General features: G+C 37.4%; 1 protein-coding gene across 1 annotated transcript in view; it reads left to right on the forward strand.

The window, feature by feature from the left end:
• The window catches only part of LOC149148925 (ABC transporter B family member 11-like), a 93,554-nt gene that overhangs the window by 56,333 nt on the left and 15,122 nt on the right, over positions 1–22,099 (forward strand). The window contains exons 2-3 of the mRNA XM_089442315.1: positions 15,152–15,206; positions 15,410–15,585. Coding sequence (XP_089298441.1) covers positions 15,152–15,206; positions 15,410–15,585 — 231 coding nt within the window. The remainder of the gene's footprint in view (positions 1–15,151; positions 15,207–15,409; positions 15,586–22,099) is intronic.

The following is a 22,099-nucleotide window of genomic DNA, read 5'->3' on the forward strand; positions in this document are numbered from 1 at the left end:
ATCGAAGTATAATTTCCATATTTTATTTTAATTTACTTGCAAGTTCTCTGATCGCCTTGTTAGCTGTACTGATGTTTCCTTTAGGAAAGCCTCATCCTCTTCTAGGAACATATAGGAGATGTCTCTATCCTTCCCATGCACTGGGGAGTTTTTTGAGCCTTTAGTTTTGGTCATGGTTTTCACAAACCTAGATTCTCTATACATCCTCCTTTTCTCACCTCCAACAGTGGGAATGGTGGCATAATTCAGATCTAGCTTGATAAAGCCACCCACCTTGGAACCCAAAGATCTCGATAAGAGCATTCAAAAACGAGGAGGTATATCAACCACTAATATATCCATTACCACACTTGTCACTAGGATCTGAGTGAGGTTTACCACTAGATCCTTTATCATGCCTAAGCATTTGAATCTCTTGGAATCAAAGGAGTATAGGTCCTTATATGGTCTGGTGATCTCCAAACCCAGTTGTTCCATTACTGATAATGGAATGAGGTTGTGTGAGGCCCCAAAATCCAGCATGCAATTATGCAACAAAAGGTCATGGATCACCAAAGTCACATAGAAGGGTGCAACATAAGGGTCCAACTCTTCCACATGCGACCCGAAAACAACCATGGGTCTCTCCTCTTGGAGGTTCAAACTATCCTGGGTTGGTGTTGAGGTGACTGGATGGATGAGTTGAGAAGCTTTGACTTTGTAATTAGGCTACTTTAAAAGCTCAGACAGAGGAATAGGAATTTTTACCTTTTCCATCTCTTTCTAGAAATTGAATGTGGGTTTGGCCTTTTCTATATTTCCTGAGTCTGTTCTTTCTCCCTTTCCGTTGGCAGCTTTAGGCAGAACATGTGCCTCCTTTTTTGTGTGTCCCTTAGGACCATTTCTTTCCACATGTACAAAGACTCCTTTCTTGGTTGGGTCAGGATGGAGCTTACCTTTCCCTTCGTCTGGTGCGGGAGGAGAAACTTGGGGAGCATTTCCTTCTTGTTTCTCTGGTTCTCTTGACCTCTTCTTTGAAGGTCTTAGATTATACTTACGTTGGGGCTGTGTTTGCATGAAATATGCAAACTATTTGCAATAGTAATCCATATCTTCCTCATCTATTGCTACTTCTCTATGATCACTAGCCTTCTGGTGACCCATATTCTTATGTTCTTCTTTAGCAAAAGAAGAATATATATTTCCCTCCATCTCCTATGTATCTGATGATTGTTCGTTGGGACCATCTTCCAAGTATAAGGGATGAGGGATCTAGTCGATCTGTTCCTTTCTTTCCCTTGGAAGTAGTTGCAATGGAGGTATTCTATATTGCGGGTTATATTCCTAGTTGTTGACTTGAGCATTGTGTCTAGAGAGGTTCTTGTTCTCAATTTCAAGCTTTCCAACTTTTTGCGATAAAATCTTGATGAGTTTTTACAGATCGTCCCACTTCGGGTCTGATGACTTTCCATCTCGACTAGAGGAGAATGCCCCTTCTTTCCCTCTTTTTGGTTTAGTAGGTTCTTGATTTACCCTTGACTTCCTTGCCGAGACCATATTTTCTTCCACTTCGAGAGCATCGACCTGAAGTTGATCTAGAGTAAGAGACTTCCTTTCGCTCAAGGTAAAACCAACATCAGACTCAAAAGCTCCCAATAAAACCACAAGAGTTGCAGCTAGAGGAGGCTTTATGTTGGTTGGTAGGTTATTGTACTGCTTATTGAATCTTTTGATAAATTTTGAAGTATCCTCCCTTGGTCTTTTTCTTATGGCATTAAACTCATGAGGAGGTACTCATGATTCCTCTTTTCTCCCCATTTCTTGGTGAAAGCATGTTCCAGCTCCTCCTAGGTAGTGATGGAGGCATTTGGTATGTCTTTGAACCACTTTATGGCTTCTCCATCAAGACTTTGTACAAAAATTCTCATGACCACATCTAGTTGTTCCACATTCAGGTTCTCAGCAAAGGCATAGAAGGTTTTTATGTGTCTCTGTGTTGTGTTGTCATATTCCCCCTTTTAACTTAGGCAGAAGCTTAAGTTAATCTTGGGGCATGACACTTAAGGGCTGAGGTAGATCAAGAGGTGCATAATTATTTAGAAAAAATCCTAGAAGAGCCATCTCGATTAGTGGAGGGGGATTAAAATTTGTTTGACGAACTGGGGTCAAGACCACAATGTTTGGAGGGGAAAGAGGGTATGTCAGGGCCTTAGGATTAAGTCTTAAATAATGAGCAGTAGCAGGCTGAGAACTGGATGAGGGAACTTCAAAGGCTAGTGAGATGGTAGCACAATTAGGGGGAGTTTTCTCTTTCTATATTTTCTTGGAAATTAATTTTTCAGAGTCAGATACAAATAAGGCTTTCTGCTAGGATGTATCTGAGCAAGTATGAGGCCTTTTAAAATCCAGGGTTACAAATGATAATGAGGGGGTTGTGGAGTCTCCAAAGTGATATGAATGAAATCAAAACAAACTTCCCTCACCTACACGAAGGGTGCTCAATTTGTCATATCTTGGGGGAAAAATCCTTCAATAAGCTCCTCGAAAACGACGCCAAAAGATGTTGTAGCTCCTAGAGACAACCTTGGATTGCTTACAAGAACAGTGCCTGGGCACATCTAGATTAGTGTGTTTCAAATGATTTACAGGAAACTAGAGATATCACTTATGATATATATATATATATATATATATATATATATATATATATAGATATAGATATATATAGGAAACGGGCTGGTTCATTGATCCAAATAAATAAAACATGAATTTCTAGTACTTCCTCACATGTTCAGATCTGAGAAATATGCATAAAAATAGCGGAGGCTGAGTAATTCAAGGGCTTACAACTTATTAAGATTTTGTGGAGGAGATGAGAGATGACAAAGAGATGGAGCAACTCATCACATAAAGCATAAGGCTTCAAGAGTTCTACACTTAACACATAGAACTTGAGGCATTAAGGATTTCTATACTTATTTGAGTTACAAGCATAAATAATGGTTGAATCCTATTATTCATGTGTTCTATATTTAAATATATGATTTCAATATTCCACACATGTATATGTATCAACAACATTGAGACAAATGAATCTGTGATATAATTACAGGCATTTGAATTCACATATCAGTACAAATAAATATATGAGGAAGCTTAAAACATTTCTAACAACTATAACTTGCATGGATACAGAGAGGAAAGATGAACATAAAATGAGATTTAACAAAAGGAACACATATTGTAATATTTGAAAGGGGGAATCACCACAATATCATTGATATTCTATTAAAGATCTTAGTTACAAAGAAAAAAAGTCTGAAAATGGCATGTAATCTTTTCTATACAATTTCTGAACCTTTTCTTAACCTTTTTTAAGTCTTGCCTTCCCTTATTTATCTAGAGAGGGGATAAAGAACATTCATTACAGTAAATATCTCTGGCCTAGCCTTAGCTGTCGGGTCGACTAGCTGTCTCAGTTAAAGATGGCTCTGTGACTCAAAACATTACAGAATTAAAAGCCACATTGAAAGGAAAACATGTTACAGGACATAAGTACGTAAATAACCAGACAAAAAATTAAATGAAAAAGTCTATGTTCCCATCATGTGATTGCCTCTACCTCAGGCTATGATTTTATCATGGTATGGCCGCCTGTTCTGCTCAAATGACCTCGTCGCTTCTGCCTTTATTGCTTGGATGCCTTGTTCTGTGAAGTATGGGTTGGTTCAACTGCAAGTGCCCGTATTTGCAGTCTTTTTATTTGTAGAGGGATGGGGCTCCATGTTGAGCCATTAATCTTCATGAGTTCTGTGTACTACTCTAATGTTGCACCATGTTCCATTTAAGTCTTTAGCTGCTAGCCCATATTCCCATTAAAAATATGCTAGACACTACCGGAGCTTTGAAAATCCTGGTGTCATGTATTATGATGTACCTAGGAGGCCATTAACACAGGAATAACACGAAACAAGTGCATTGTGACTTCCCTTTAAGCCCCCCTTTGGTGTAGTGCCCTTATCTCTGTTGTATTCATATAACCACAGGCTAGGACTAGGGGCTTAACCTTTCAGGCACTAAGGCCTTCAAACCTATGTCTGGAGGCCTATTTCCTTTGTAACACAAAATACAACATATTGGTGCTTTACTATGCTTTACCTTAAGATTCTTCCCTAGATAACTGCGATCGCTGATCTGCGGGACCGGGCCCACCTAGGACATCGCAATCACACTACAGAAGACCTTTTACCTTTTTCCATAACGCAGGCCGACAGTCTAGACACGAAATCTTCCTGAGGTAGAACCACTAAAACATATCGCATCTGGAAGGGTTTCCCGCATATCACAATCGCAAGCGAGGAAGGAGTATGGGCGAGGGAAATAAATTACACTTTGTGCAATCACCGATCTGCAGGGTGACATCGTTGTTGCCACGTGTCACCTTGTAAGTGGTGACACATGTCACCTAGAAATGGCCCCATAGGACCCCTCAAAATGTTGAAACTGAGTGACACAAGTCATCTTCCACATCAGCATCCATACTGCCACATGTCCTCTATGCTGCCACGTCATTTATGACGTCAGCTACCTTGTCAGCTCTGAGAACCAAACGTATGCCACCACGTGGCCCCTTGTAGGAGAGATAAAATGCCCTACCCAACCCTGTTTTCACAGGAATTTTCTTTGTGAATGAATTTCAGCGATCCCCGATGATTTTGCACTAAATTGCAATATCACAACCCTACAAGGTTTTAGGGAAGGGTATCCCCTCTATTCCTATGATCGCCGATAATGCAGGATTGCGAGATACGGGATTGCCCATCGCTGATATGTTGTACCACCGTACCACCACGTAGAGGAGAGAGAAAGGGTCCATTCGCTCTTGTTTTCATGCATTTCCTTTGTATTTGGTTTTCGACCTTTCCCTGAACTTTTACATTGTATCACAAAATCGCCTACCACAAGCTTTATTAAGTCAAAACCCCGTTGATCTACTGATCTTGTGGGATTGTGGAATGTGGGATTTATAGTATTTTGCGACATGGAGGAGTGAGAAGGGGGTGGCCTAGCCTTTTTTTTTCATTGATTTTTAATGTAAATCGACCTCTGCCCTCACCGTCACTTTAACACTATCAACGATTCTCTCCCCCACTCCTGCAATTCCTTAAAGATGGCCCATCAAGGATTACGAGGGCCATGTGGGATGTAGGATGTGGGATTGATGTGATTGCGGGACTCTGTGGTCACTGAGATGCAGGATGCAGGACCAGAGGGATGCAATATCGACATTTAGCACTGTAAACCGCCGATAACTATAAGTGTATGCCGTGGGACTCCATCGGTATGCCGATAATACAGGATTGCGGGGTGCAAGGTTTCTCATCACCAATGTGCCGATGCCATGTGGAGGAGAGAGAAAGGGGGTGCCTTGGTCTTGGTTTTGTTCCGCATTTCCTTTGTTAACTCTTTTCGGCCTCCCCCAATGATGTTACACTACATCGCAAAATCGTCCCCCTCACAGTCTTTAGAGTGGAAATACTTTGCTCCGTCGGTATGTTGATAATGGAGGATTGCAATGTGCAAGGCTCATTGTGTCTGGGGCCCACGATATGTGATATTTCCCCTGATACTTAGTCATTTTCTTGGTTTTCAAGGCTTTCCAAGTGTGATCTTCAACATGCTCTAACTTCTGATCTAGAAATCCTTTCTTAGACTTCTATATACCGTTGGAAAGCTATTTCCGAGAACTAAGAAATGGAGAGGGTGTGATTAAGCTCTGAAATCTTCTGTGGCTTGGGAAAGTGTCTCCAAACTTCATTGTTCTTGGACAACTTTGACCAATTGAAACCCACAATATAGTAAGTCACAATAATTTCATTGAACTACTCTATAAACACTTTATATGCATGATTTCTACTTCATGCACTCCAAAGCCTGTGTTTTTCTTTCACCATAACCAACATCCTGATTCAATGTTTATGTACACCAATCCACACCCATCATTGTGACCCCTCTCATTCTTAAAGGGCTTGTGCTTCTCCACATTCTTGGTGGCACACAACCCAATCTAATAGCACGTATAATTTCAACAAGCTTATATGTTGAATTTTAATTTCCTTACATGACAATGAATTTGTATCCATCAATTCAAGAAACCACATCATCACAGCTGAAATAATAAAATTGGTCCAGGTACTTTGCTGACTTGAGCGTGGCCCTCGTGAATAGGGCGTGGGCACGAATAGAGTGTGGCACTCACGACGTCATGGTCATTTGAGCCATTCCACAGAGAAAAACGCTTGAGACTTCGCATGACATGGATGGTTGAGACTTCGCATGACATGGATGGTGCACGGGTTATCATCCTCGAACAAACCCACTAGGTACTCCTTCACTCTTTGATACTTTCGAATCTCTAAAACAACAATGGGATTTTGTTGGATATTTTTCAATGGGAAAATACCAAAAACCAGAAAAACAAACACCACATAGCCAATGCTCTGTTTCCACTGTTCCAGGATCCTTTTGCACAGGGAAACTTTTTAAAAAAATTACTCAGAACAGAGTATTACACAGCCATAAAAATATTTCTGTTGATTAAAATATAAAGCTTGAAACAACATATTCATCCTCTTTGCTGAGAGGGATTCACCAAAAATAATTACATTCAAAACATTTACTCTGTCTTCACATGAGAATTTACTGTGCTGGGTAAAATTCTCATTTACATTCACTCACTGTGAAAGCACATTACTTACTGGTGTAAAACTATTTTTACACATACTGCTGTAAAAATATTTTACACATGCTTCTGTAAAAACATTTTACATATGCTGCTCAAAATAAACAAAACATTATGTGCCCCAAAAACTTACTGCGCATTACAAAATGGTCAACACATATAATCTATGCACTGCTGTGCATTTCCTCTTGCAAAAACAAACACCAAAGGTCAACACAAAGAAAATACATGCGCTCCACTACTTTTCACTCTCACACTGCTCGCATTTCATTACAATGAGGAACTAATTTTTATGCACTGCTGTGCAACACTTCAAATTCTACATTCCCCTTCTGCGTTCCTCCTTTTATTCATGTGTGCGTGTTATCAAAAATGGTCTGCGTATTGCCCCCATTTTTTACTCTTTTCACACACTACAATACCAAAAAAAAATACACCACAAGCAGCCACTACTGCACATTGACTTTTTCCAACACATATACGTGAAGGCGCGGCTTACATAATATATATAAAACATATAAAAAAAAACTTATATCAAAACGTGCCCATAACTATGTTAAATGTATGGGACGTATGCCCATCACAATATTAAAGGCCGCCACCAAAAAACTACGTAAAATCATTAAGACCATAACGTCTCCTCCACGGCGATCAAACCAAAAGTCTTTTATTCCATTCAAAATTAATGCACCTTCAAAGATCGACGGCTGAGGACGATCAGGCAGATCGGACGGCTCACAAGAATATCGGAAGGCATCATGTGACTGAACAATACCACCCGAGAAACTTACGTTGGCTAATGTCAGGTCAAAAACACGTGGCGCCACCATAGTTTATCGGAGTTGCATATACGGAAACAGCTTTTAGCTGGAAGGCGGTCCGAGAAATAAGACGGTTTTGTTGAGGTGATTTTGGGTGACTAGTACGGCTGCGTGCTCGCTGAGTTGATGGCTGATTTGGCTAATCGCGGCCTTGCCATCGCTGTCACGGTCCACGTCCGCACTCTCTACTGCAGTTGGAATTAACATTCCAACAGATTTGGCCCCAGCTGCGAGCTTTCTTTCCCCATTTTCCAAAGAAGAGTGAGAGCGACGATTACCAGCTGCTTCTCTCTTACAGCAAAAACTACTCACTGCAATCTTTCCGTGCCTCGAACGCCATAACTAGAACCACTACCAACTCCAACACCACCCTGGCCCGCATCTCCTCCTACGCAAGCCAAGATCATCGCTCTCTTCTGCGATTCTATAGAATCCGATCGTAGCATCAATCTCATATCATAAGTGTTCGACTGCTATGGACGCAAAATGATCAAGTTTGTATTGACAGAGCTCACTTTGTGTGAATAAATCCACCATTGCAGCGGGGTGAAATCTCATCGCCTTGCGCAATAAATTCTTGACGGTGATAATTAAAAGAACCCACTTGAAGCGGAAAGTTCTTGGAATCAGATCTCGCAGAGACCATTCTACCGGCAACGAATTGGTTTCTCTAGAGATAGACGACCCTATGTCAGGCATATTGCTTTCAATCATAAACGATATCTCCAACATCCTCAATCTCCTTCATACTCATAGACATCAGATTTAATAACTAGATATTGATCCATTACCATCCCATCTCATCTCATCTCTGTTCTGCCATCTTCACCGCGTGGAAGTCTTGTTCCCTCTAATACCTGGTTTGGGTAAGATTTAGAACAATAGGAAAGAAATACATATAACAATCAAGCGATAAACATTCAAACTATGTAGATCATGTTTTACCCCATATGTAACTTTGGAAAACTCTATTGGAAAAACTAACAGTAAATCCTGACATACCTGGTTTAAATATTTATTGCTGGATTATTATATTTATTTCTCCGATATTATTAGTAATCTTAACACAACCACCCCTAAACAATATTTTATCTCATTATTTTGGAAAAGAGAATATGCACACTAGGATATAAGCTACCTAACAGCAATGAGATACTATGATCATGATCACTTCATAATGGTTGTGGTACTCTAGGGAAGTTAAAGGAATATTTTATCTCATTATTTTGGAAAAGAGAATATACACACTAGGATATAAGCTAACAGCAATGAGATACTATGATCATGATCACTTCATAATGGTTGTGGTAGTCTATGGAATTTAAAGGAAATGTTATTTATTATTATCAGAAACTAACTGTATATCTTAATGAAATGAGCATGAGGAATCCACAAGGGTTTAAGTAGGACAAAATTTTTAGTAATATGAACTTTTTTAATGATATTTTTGATAAGTGGGGAGTTTATTATTTTATTATATGTTAATGAAATTGTTGATTTTATAGGAATGCTTATGTTGACTACTATTATTTTAGCATTGACTAATCCAAGTTATAATGTTTAATTCTAAAAAATAAATATTTATTATTCAATAATTTTGAAGGTAGTAGGCTATTGAAGAGTTGCCATATTTCGATGTTAAGGTATTTAGACTTCTGTGATCCATAATATGTTAGATAATCTTCGACATAATCACATAATCAATCTTGTGTCGACGCGTTTAGAACCAACCAGTGTGGTTTCGATGTTGTTAAAAAGAACATGGGTGATTTAGCATATGATATAACTTATGCATGAAAATCCAGCGTATTAGCTTCAATCAAGGTAATAAGTTAGCTGGGGAATATGGTAGTTCATTTCCATTGATGCTTTAATTTTAATCCTTAAACCATTGATAATTAATTACATAAAAAAATCACTAATTCACTAGTTAAATTTTTCTATTATGACAATCCAACTTTAGATGTAATCAATATATTTCTCAGTAGTGACTATACACGTAGTCTAACAAGGGGAGGAGTTGCCCGGAAAGTTATGGAAATTTCGGTCATATTTAGAGAAAATCCGGCAAGGATTTTTGTAAATCCAAGTTATAGTTCCATTTCCACCATCAAAAACATGATTCAAACACTGCCTCTACAAGATTTTTTGAAATTTTTTTGTTCGGATTCCAGCCACTTTTGACCGTCCGGGGAATTCCTCTACCTCGTTAGACAACTCCGTGACTATATAATGAAATTTAGTAATTTGGTCCACAAAATTATTCCAAATAAAAGATACAAATACAGAGATATCATGAACACTAAAGATATTTTTTATGACTTTACTACCACTACCAATGTCTTCTACCTAGATATAGAACATTAATTAAGGGCATTGTCTACACATACTAAGTTTTAGAGTTTTTTTTTTTGGAAATTAAGCAAGGTTATTTTTAGCCAAATTTTAATTTTTGTTATTTAAAATAGATTTTTGACTACATATATGGATTCATGACCCCAAAAATACCAATGAGACACTCTAATTGAGGAGTGTTTACAAATTCTAATTCCAAAAAATCTCTACTAAATTCTTAGCAAATTAAATTAGAAAATATTTTAAAAGCCATCCAAAATATAGAATAAATAGAACATTAATTAATTAAAAATTTCAATAAACCATTTGCTATTTTCGATCATTCCATTAATAACACTCGACCATCTTAATAAAACCAATTCAATTTATTGATTTTAATCTTTATTACAGGTAAACTTTTTTTTTTTTAATGGAAATGGCCCTAATATATTTAACCAAACATCATCATTTAAAAGCGTTAACCCTTCTTATAACGCACATACATACATACATACATACATACATACATACATACATACACACACACACATATATATATATATATATTATAAAATAAACTAACCTCATATACATGGTCATAAAACCTTCTTATAACGCACATACATACATACATACATATATATATATATTATAAAATAAACTAACCTCATATACATGGTCATAAAATAAACTAGTTTACATTTTTTTTGTTTTTCTAATAAGCACTATCATGTTCTATTATACTAGAGGAAAAAACCATATTACTTTAAGATATAATTGTTCAATTTATTTTACACTAAATTAACTTAGTTGGAAACGAGACCCATATTCACAGTAAGTTGGAAACGAAACCCATATTCACAGTAAAAGATACATATATTTTCCTATGACACTATAGGGAAAAAAAATCCTATCACCCCATTTATTTTAGAATAAATGAACTTCCTTGGATACGAGACCCATATTCACTGTAAAAGATACATATATTTTAGTATCACACTGATATAAAATGTAATGTTTGTCCAAGCAATTTACTTTGCCCCTTATATGAAAATGTTGACTTTACGGTAAAGTGCGTGGATTTCTTAATGAATTAACGCAGATACAAATCCCTCACCTCGAGATTGAACAACGTTAAAGACATGTTTTCCGAAATGGTCTTTTTAATATGGGAAGCTACTCTCTCTTGCAATTTGAAGTCCCTACAGACTTACTCGTTTATGTTAAGATAATTTATACAAAAATTTAGTTGTAGAATTTATAGGATTTTCTCACGCCTCTTTTTAAGCACGATTTATATTTTAACTTGCTTACTGCCCTAGTCTCAATTAGGCTTATAAACATGATTTAAATATTTCATTTTGATTTTCTTTGCTACAATATAATGTCACTTTTTTTTGAACTTGTTGCTCTAAATTTTTTCTTCTTATTCTTACTCCACATCATGAACCCTCTTCTTGTTACGATGAGGATGATGCCAATTCATTTCAACATGTTCACATCCATCATCTAGAGTTTTTAAGTATAGTTCAATTGACACTGCAACTGAGTTATATTTTTCTTTTCTGCTACTTCCCGCCAACTGCCTATACCTGCACAATCATAGCATTCATGAGATTCACTACATCATCATAATTTGAGTTCTTTCCAATTTTTTCTTCCTCTACCAAGTATTTGTACTCGGTTTCATCTTGCTCATGATTTGCAAGCAGAGTTACTCTTCCACTTAACAAATCATCCACAAGTTTCTTTTCCTGTAGCATTTATAACCAATCGTCACTCGAAAATTTTTCATCATCATATAATGACTCATAAATTGTTGCATATTCATCATTAAACATTACATCACTTGCTATTTTATTGTCAGCTACAGACATACTTTCAGTCTTAATCCTTTCAACACAATCATCATTTTTAACAACACCTTCATCAACTTAAGCTCTCACTCCACTTCATGTTGTATTTCATTTCAATAATATCCCAAAAGATTTTTGCATCACATACTTCATCAAAACTGATATAATGAGAAGTAATGTTACTGCACCTTTACTCTTATCATGAGAATTTATCAAAGTTTCTTGAACAAATTCCCATAAATATCCTGAGCCATGAAATCCCTCCATTATAATATCACAAAGCTTAAAATTCCTCCCGGAAAAAGATAGCAGAACTAGCATTAATCCTTTCAATATTGCACCAATCTCTTCAAATTATCCGAACCTATATTTAGATTTATATCTTCATTATGCATTGCCTCTATGACGGGAAACAATACATATTCTTCTGCAACTTCTATTTTTTATCCTTTCTCCTTAATTTTGTTTCAGTTCTTTCTGGAACTGCTTCATTCTACCTTGGTGACCCATGATTTTCTTCTGCTTACCTTATCTTATACCAACATAAATCAATAAAAATAAAGACATATTGTTGGTTCACCACTATTGTAGACAACCTCTTGCTAACTGGTCGGTGATCCAATGCAGCCCATGCACTTAAAGCAAACACGCGGTTAAGTGCAAACACGCGGTTCTTCACATACACCATTGAATCTCTTATCTTCTCTTATCTTCTACGCTTCTCAACACCTAGCTTCAAGAACGCTGATAATCTTGCAGGTCCACATAAATTAATCATGGACCCTCAAACTGGGTGAGAGTGACGCTGCTTCCACCCACTGGTCCGCGCTACTCACGGTCTCACGAGTCTCACTGGTCCGCTGCCAGCAATGTGTAAGCTGAGGCACCAAATGATCTCCTGCACTCCTACTACAACTCCAACTCCAACTCTGAGGCTCCAAAGATAGCCTCACACGCTGGCCTCTTCTTACTTGCACAAGCTGGCTCCACACTCCGGGACTCTAGTCAACACACACTCCAAATATTTTTTACCAATTCGACGCAGTTGTTCTGCCACCTCCAATAACCAACTTGAAAGTTGAAACAACGATCTTTATACACCATAACTCATGGGGTTGTTCGAATTCCTAAGACTCGTCTGACTCTTTATGGCTCCACAATGGGTCAAATGGGGCAATTGCAAGCCCTTGTCAGGAATTAACTCCATGAGATAAACGCCAAGACTAAAATGGATCTCCCTCAATGCACAAAGAAGCATGACATACTCCAACGTAGGCCTTCTCCTGCAATAAACAATGGATTTTTACTCCTAGTGGCTCTATCAACCCTCTCCACACAATATTAACCTCCATGAATCACTCAACTCGCTCAGCACTCAGCGACATCCATATCCCTTCAACTTCAATGCTCTTCAATCTGCAACCCGACTCCCGGTTTCACACGCAACACACAGCACGCTGTAGTCGGCTCTCCACCGTCGGCTTTCACCAAGAAATTAAACAATAAATAACTAGCCACACCAGTTGACTCACCAATCACCGAACAACTCAACACACAACAACTTCTCCTTGTTACAATCGACTTCTCCTTCTCTAGTGTTCACACAGGCTCGATCTGTGCAACGCTCACACAGCAAGACAACACAACTCGCTGCTCGCTGACACACCAACCTTTTCACTCAACCGAAGGCGTGGCAAACCTTTCTAATTTTAAAAAAATCAAAATCTAAACTTTCAACCATGGCAAAAATCTCATGTAGGTGATGTCTCACAACACGCCCAGCCAGCAGCAGAAGCAACAACTACAACGGTTTCTGCAAAGAATCACCTCCACGCAGCGCTCACACTCTCTGCACAACGGGCTCTCCACACACCTCAGCGCTCACACTAGACTTGGTCGTGTTCCGTTCACGTCGGGTTCACCACTAACACAACACGGGTACCAATCTCGACGTCCTCCACCAGGTTCCAACACCACAGCGCCAAACTGCACATCGCCTCCGGAACTGCACTCTCGAGGACTGTACTCTCCACCGCAACAGCTGCTCGCGGGACACAACGCTCCTCCAACTCATATCCAGCCTCACGCAGACACTAATTGGCCATCTCCTATCATAAAAAGAAGACTCACCCAACAGGTTGCTTATTTCATTCATCATACTACGGAGAATCTATAGGGATTTCACCAATTATCGTTAATTATTGTTGGAGTTTTTTTAGTGTGATTTTTTGGAAGTTTTTATAGTGGGTTTTTTTCATCAAATTTCTCTAAAATCTTATAAAAAATTATTGAAATCACAAGTTTGATGGGTAATCATCAGCAATAGAAGTACTCTAGGGGTTTCCATGATGCTAAATCCATATATACAATCAAAAAAATAGTTTAAATATTACAAATCAAAATTTCACCTGAAATTTTAACAAAAAGATAATGAGAAAAATTATTAAATGAATACTGATACCAAATCCTATACTAATGATGAGATTTAATTGATGGGAAGAAATCATCTTGATTACTATTTACAATAGAATTACTGGTGAGATTCACTTGAGTGCATGAAATCATGTTGATTATTATTTAGAATAGAATTACACCACCTCTCGTAAGTGGGAAGCAATGTTACATCTTATTTTGTGAGTGGGAAGCACTGTACATAAAATGTGAAATCAATTCATTTCTCTATGCTTTATGAAAGGGTGCCGGAGATCTTTATCTTATGGTTTTATAAGTATGAATATGTATGTGTTCAAACTTTGGACATTCTCTCTCGAATATCTCTTACATTGTATAACTTATATAAGTTAAATGTAATTGTTTTTTACAAATACTTAACATAAAAAATGTAACAGGCTTTCAAAGCCAAAAACGGTGATGTTTCAGCTCACTTTTATGAGTCAATCGTCCAGGTCATCTTATTTAACATTACCGGTTAAAGTCATAAATTCTATATTTGTGCGTGCAGCTTCAAATTAATTGGATTAATGGGTATTTAAAAAAAAATCACGATATTAATTAATTGTATTATGGATAACAATCTATTAAATCTTTAGACTTGAAGTAATGTTATCAATCCATGTCAACCACTTTATAGATTTTATAATTATTTGGCTTTTTGATATTAATTAATTATATTATGGAATACCAAGTATTAAATCCTTATTACTGAAATAACGTTTATCAACCTATATGAATCACTTAATTTGGATAACAAGCTAAATAAACTTGTATTTTAAAAGAATGCTTATTTTTACAAGAATAAAACAACATAAAAATTTATGATTTTTTTTTGTAGATTTAGTTTAGGTCTATTTGACATTCGGATCTCTTCTGCCTGAATTCTGCTTCAGAATTTGAGTCTTTGTTTCTTTAATTTCACGGTTGGAATGTGGACTTATAATTTTTGGGTTGGATCATTTTAGATATGTCTACAATTTCTTTATGTCGGCGCTGGTGCAGGAGTTGCATCTTTTCTTCGTAAGATATTTCCTTAACACTCTAACTTTACTTTGGGCTTTACATGTCAAGGTTCTAATTTCAATCTACCTTGATTGCTGCTGGTCACTTTTATAATCCAGTACTGCCATGGAAGTTAATTAAACAGGTGTGAGGAGGGATTTAAATTCTCCTGGTAGATTGTGGTACTTAATCTACTAACTTAGTACATTTTTGTCTGGCAGAGGTGGCGTTTTGGATGTGCACAGGTGAAAGGCAAGCTATTCGTCTCAGGTGTATTTACTTGAAAAATATCTTAAGACAAGATATTGCATTTTTCGATTGTGAGACTTCAACGGGAGAAGTTATGGCAAGGATGTCAGCCGATACTGTACTCATTCAAGATGCCATGGGTGAGAAGGTAAACAATAACTGCTGTACATCATTTTATTTCTCAACCAATCCTAGTTAGCAGTGCATAATTCTCAGAATATGAAATGAAATTATCTATAAGGTCTAGGTCAGCAAGTTTATTGGGTTTGTGCGGTTTTGCTAATAAGAAATTCTTTTATGTTTTGGGGATATTATAAATGTTACTGGAAGAATATTTTTATAAGTAGTAAGTTTGAGTAAATTTTTTAAATCCTGAAAAGGTTATTTATATGTTGATGGTAGATTTGGAGAATTTGGTAGATAGAAGTAAAGTCGATCATCTTTCTTCATACTTATTTGCCAAATTATTCTTCCATTACATCTAGTTAAATTCAAGTGGAAATTATTTCCAAACCTCACTTTAAGCATGGACGAGACATGGGGCAGTAAAAGGAAAAAGGATCCCCGGATTAAAAATGAATTGCTCAAGAGAAATTTTGTTGACATCCTTCCTCCTAAAATGATTCCGACATGGGAAAATGGCAGAATCGAGGAAGCCTATGTCAGGATCGAGGAAGCCTATGTTGCTAAAAGGCTCGACAGGTTTCTTATTCATGCTAGTGTGATTGATTGTATGGGTATGCCATTCTCATCAATAGAAAACATTTTAATTTCAGATCATAGGCCAATCATATTAGGCTAGAAGGAAAAATGTTTCAGGAAAGGATATTCATACTCATTCAAGTTTAACAGCTCTTATCTGGAGGATCCGGGATTTAATGATCTCATTAAAAAAACATGGACTCAGCTGGCAAATAATAATCCTTCCTCGCTCTTGATGAAATTTAAGGATAAAATGGATTATATGCGGAAGGTGGTGAAAAATTGGCAATTTGAGAAAAGACAAGCAAACAGAAAAGAGCTCAGGAATATTCAAAAAGCTTTAGACATGGCATCTAAGGCGATGGCCTCTCATCTTTTATCTCTTGAGTCGAGATGTCTCATAAAGGAGCTGGAAAAGAAGAAAATAAATATTTTGAAACAAGAGGAATCCTTCTGGCGTTTGAAAAGCAGAGCGATTTGGATAAAAGAGGGGGATAAAAATACAAAGTTTTTTCACAACTTTGCAAATGCTAGGCGCGAAAGAAATTCCATATGGAAGATAAGAGATGGGAATGACCATCTCATTTACTCCTAGTAGGATATATCAAATGAGGCAGTAAGTTTTTTTGGTAAGCAGTATCAAAGATCTGAGGAATGTAGTTTTAAGGACATTCTATGGGGCATTGAAGTCTTCCCAAAGATGTTTGATGAGGAAACAAATGATAAAAAATTTCAAAAAATCTCAGAGGAAGAACTACTTGGGATTATGAAGTCTTTCAAAGGTGATAAATGTCCAGGGCCAGATGGCTGGACAATTGAGTTTTTTACTCATTTCTTCGACCTTTTCAAAGGGGATTTGTTAAGAATGATAGAGGGTACAAGAATGATGGGCAGTGTCAACACAAAGGTTGCTTCCACCAACATAGCACTTATCCCAAAGAAAGATGAAGCAGAGTCTTTTATGGACTTCCGACCGATCTCCCTATGCAATACTACTTACAAAATAATTGCAAAAATAATTGCATAAAGGATTAAAGGAACTTTATCAAAACATATTTCATCAGAGCAGCATGCGTTCCTGAAAGGGAGGAACATACAGGATGCGGTGGCAAGTACCCATGAAGGATTATTTGCTATTCAGGCAAGGAAAAGGAACACAGTCATTCTTAAGATTGATCTCCAAAAAGCATACGACTACCTTGATTAGGGATTCCTAAGGTGCTTATTGGTAAAGATTTGCCTAAAAGCTGGTATGACAAACTGGATAATGGCGTGCGTCGAGATGGTTAATTTTTCAGTGATCATAAATGGAATTCCTTCTCCATTCTTCTTTGCCTCCAGAGGTCTCCGACAAGGATGCCCGTTATCTCCTCTTTTATTCATTCTGGCAATGAATACTCTTAGCCTTCATATAAATAAGGCAGTAGAAGAATCCAGATGTTCTTCGCTAAAAATTTGCAGGGGTATTTCAGTTTCCCATAATTTGTTTGTTGATGACATCATAATGTTTGGAATGTTGTACAAGATTACATGGTTATGCTATTATGAGATCTTGGAAAATTTTCAAAAGGCAACAGGCCTTCATATAAATTTCGATAAGTCTGTCTTTTTTCATAATGATATGGGCCAAGATGATATTGATTGGTTGTCGGATCTGTTTGCAATCAAAGCCCAATCTATCAGGCTAGGGTTGAAATATTTGGGCTTTCAGCTAAAAGCCGCAGGTTATAAAAAGGCGGATTGGGGATGGATTTTAGACAAGTTTTACAAGAAGATTTTTTCCTGGCAATATAGGTATCTCTCTCTTGCAGGAAGAGTGGTCCTTGCCCAATCGGTTTTAAATCAGATGATGGTATATTGGGCTAATTTATTTGTCATCCCAGCAAGCATAATTATGGCTATGAATAAGCTCACGGTGAACTTCATATGGGGAGATCAAGTGGGTAAAAAAAATATCACCTCTCAACTCTAGCCAATATTTCCAAACCAAAGAGTTGCGGTAGTTGGGGGCTTTTAGACTTGAAATCTTTTGGGAGGGCTTTACTCTGTAAATCTCTATGGAGAGGCTTTTTCGAAGATGGTCCGTGGAGTAACATAATTCGTTCAAATATCTAAAAAGGAAGAATCTGGCATATTGGCTCAGAAAGGAAAAATTAGGCTCTTCTAGGGGATCTCCTATTTGGCAAAGCCTCCGGAAAATTAGCAAATTTTTTCTGGAAAATTTATATTGGCATTTCCAAACAGGTAAAAATATTCTCATTGGAAAAGACCATTTCATGAGTGGTGCTGAAGCGATTGATTTTCAGGATTCTCTTCTAAATTTTCTCCACAAGAAAGGCTTGTTTTATTGGGAGAGTCTAATTGCAGGCTGGAAAGGCCCGATTCCTCTTTGGAAGGAAGCTGAATGTATGGGGATGCCGTTAGACATAGCTTTGCAGTGGGATCAAATCAAAATCCGTCTTAGGAACTGTGGAATCTTTCGTTCAAAGGATCATGATGGTCTCATTTGGAGAAGTTCGAAAGTTTTATATGCTATTCAAGTAAAAGATGTTTATAGAGACCTGATTAGCCAAATGCCTTCTCTCCTAAAGCCGTCCTTTCCGCCCATCCTCTGGAAATCAGGATGTCCCTAAAAAATGATCCTGTTCTCCTGGTTGGCTTTCCACAACAAGAACCTCTCTTGGGAAAATTTAAGAAAACGCAGATGGCAGGGTCCGGGTGTTTGCTCCATCTGCTGGGCTGAAGAAGAAACCAACTTCCACCTCTTCCTTGACTGCAAGAAAAATCATCTTCTGTGGTGGACTCTGGAGGAAGCCCATGGCGTCCAGCATATGTCTCATTCCTCTACCTCAGATGCTTTTTTATGGATCAATCTTCAAAAGAAATCATGGAGATCAATCTTCATCATTACTATATGGTGTATTTGGAAGTGGCGCAACAGGTTTATTTTCAGAGGTAAGGCCTCCCACTTTCTGGAAACTATCTCCACCATCTCTTCTATTTTTGAATCGATTTCGCAAAGCATATCCAAGGATCCAGATCAGAAAGGAAGTGCGGTTCAGCAGGACCTGTCCTCTATGCCGAGAGCTTTCTTCGATGGGGCTGAACAGGGTGGTCAATGTGGCTGTGGGGTCTTTATCTCAATTAATGAAAATTGCCATTACCAAATTTTCTGGAACGGGGGGAGTGGATCAAACAGTAAGGCGGAAGCGATGGCCCTTGCTGGCCTTCTTCATTTTTGTCTCTTTATCAATCTCCAGGATGTTTCCATATTTGGTGACTCTAAGGTCTTGGTTGATGGTGTTCTTGGTAAGAACATCATTAGGAAGCCGCAACTCTCTGGTTGGATTGATAGGATCAACTTTTTATGGAACAGATCAAAGGGAGTTTCCATTCATCACATCAAGAGGGATCTTAACCAGCGTGCAGATGATTTATCCAAAAGAGGTCTCCAGATGGCTCCAGGCTTATGGTCCATGCAGGTTTCCTTTGAGGGCTATTTCATATCCATTCAGGACTTCTTTCCTCCTGATTTCTAACCTTGTTTTGACTCTGGCTCTTTCATCATTTTCTGGTTTTGATTTCTATTAAGATCAGATGCTTCTCTCTGGCCGCTGAAGTTTATCATCCTCTAATCTTGCTTTTCCAGTGATCGCAGGTTCTCCATGCTTGTTTTCATCTTTCTTGTTGCAGGGAGCAGTTTGTTATGATCTGTTTCATTTCTCTGCAGTCAATTTTCTATGATCTGCGAGCCCATTTTAGTTTCAGCTCTTTAATGGCTATATGTTTCTTATTCTCCTGATAGTTCTGTTCAGATGTAGTCCAATCTTGTCGGGAACTCTTTTTGGTGTTAGTTGCTCCTATAATAGGCTCATATATGTGGAACAGTTTTGCCCTCCAGTTCTGGATGGTGCACCTTCTGGTGTTAATTTTGGTGTTAATTCCACTCCTATGTATAGTTTCATAGATATGAAGAACAGCTGAACTGATATAATGTTTTATTTATATTTCTGATATAAATGCAATATAGCTTTTTTCGACCTGAAAATTAAATTTAATCGAGTTTGCAATTAATGTAACTTCAAAAGATTGGAAAAACAAGATTAGATAGTAGCATAAATTAATTTTTCATAAATGTAACACTATAATAGTTAGCGAGGTATAAATTTTAGATTTTTGGTGTTAGTACGTAAGTTAATAGTTGGCAAAATTTAGATAAGAAATAATGTTAGTCCGTACTCCATGTTTAAATTAAAGCTTTTTTTTGAATGAAATATCCAAATTCTCTCTGTGAATTTAATTCTCTGATATGATATCACGACCACAGTAGTGAGGGCTCAGTGAAGAGAGTGTGAAAGTTGTTGTTGGTTAGAGCTCGCGAGGTTATTGAGCCTTAAAGCCTGTGATGTGAAAACATATGTGGAGCTAAGAGTCGTGAGGCTAAGTTTGTTATTATAGCTACTGGGAACAGATCTAACTGGCTATGAAGGAGGCAGAGTCCTGTGAGACCAGTGTTTGGTGCGCATTAGCTGAGTTTGTGTTATTTTTTCGATTGACTTACATCGCTGAAGGTTTTCTCTAGACATTTCATGTTGATATATACATTGCAATCTTTGATTGATAGGGTTGGTGTGAATGAATCTGTATTTGGTTAAGCCAGATGTAATTAAGTAGAAACATTTGGTAGAGGAAGACAAAGATGAAAAACACTCAAATTATGATTTATTAAATCTCACTAATGTTTATGAGTGTGTAGAAACAAGGAAGAAGCAATAGAAAAAGGAAAATATAAATCATATGTAATGTCAATTGAATATTAGAAAATAGGGAGAGATCAGAGAGCGATTGATTGTGCACAACTAATCACACTTGATACTTTATTGATCACATCAGTTACAAATATATATGACATAAAACACTGAATTCGAAACATCTATATCATGACTCCAATTCATTACATAGAAATCAATAGCTTCTAGACTGACGCTCGGGACTCACAATGATAACTACACATGACATGGAAGCATTATTTCGAACACCCTCCCTTAATGCTTAGATGGAAAAATAGAAAAATCACATATTACAACAATAAGAATAATCTATGTCTGACTAGTCTTCATAAACACTCACATCCACTATGGAATGTCACAAACATTTCTCTTTCACCACCACATCTATGAGCTATCACTTACCTCCATTTAAAACATAACTACCTCTAACCATCATTGATGTACTTTGCAAAATTGACGCTTCTTGACCTCTAGGAGCACGACGGGTCAGCGTTGATACTAAACCATCCTATGGACACACCTCCATCTGTTGAACAAATGGTCTTCCGTTGTATTCCCTAGTTATATAGGAAGGTTGTCTGAGTACTCAATGTATTCATGAGTCAATTATACAAAGTGACTTCTTAAACACATAATCTAATTAACATGTAAGCTGATGTTCCTAGCTCCACACGATGCCACCAACTTATAACAGATTATACATAATCAATTTAGTGATATGTTCTTATGTCACCATATGCATCAAGAACCACCAATTCGAAAATATATTAATATGTCCTATAATTGGTTCATCATTTTATTTTTCACATTACACTTGGACATTAACACACTTTAATATAATAAAACTGCAACACACGACAAAATATAAAACTAGATAAACAAATATTTTATGACTTAGATCTAGAATGAGAATAAGACCATTCCAACTTCCTCTAGCAACTCACATCCTCGTTCATGTGCAACATATTCTCAGTGACGTGAAATTATTTCGGAATAAATTTAACACTAATTGGCTTCCCCACAGATGTTGGCAACAAGCTACTATTGCAGAAAAACAATCATCTCACTTCCCATCTCTCAACCTTCCAGTCCACGCCACCAAATTCTTCGACTTGACCATTCTTGGATTGGAGCTGGGTTGTGCCATTTACAAATTCTCTTTTGTTGACC

The sequence above is a fragment of the Pinus tabuliformis genome, chromosome 9 (genome assembly GCF_031772625.1).
Source record: "Pinus tabuliformis cultivar Carrire ecotype Pingquan chromosome 9, CPIR1, whole genome shotgun sequence".
NCBI lineage: Eukaryota > Viridiplantae > Streptophyta > Pinopsida > Pinales > Pinaceae > Pinus > Pinus tabuliformis.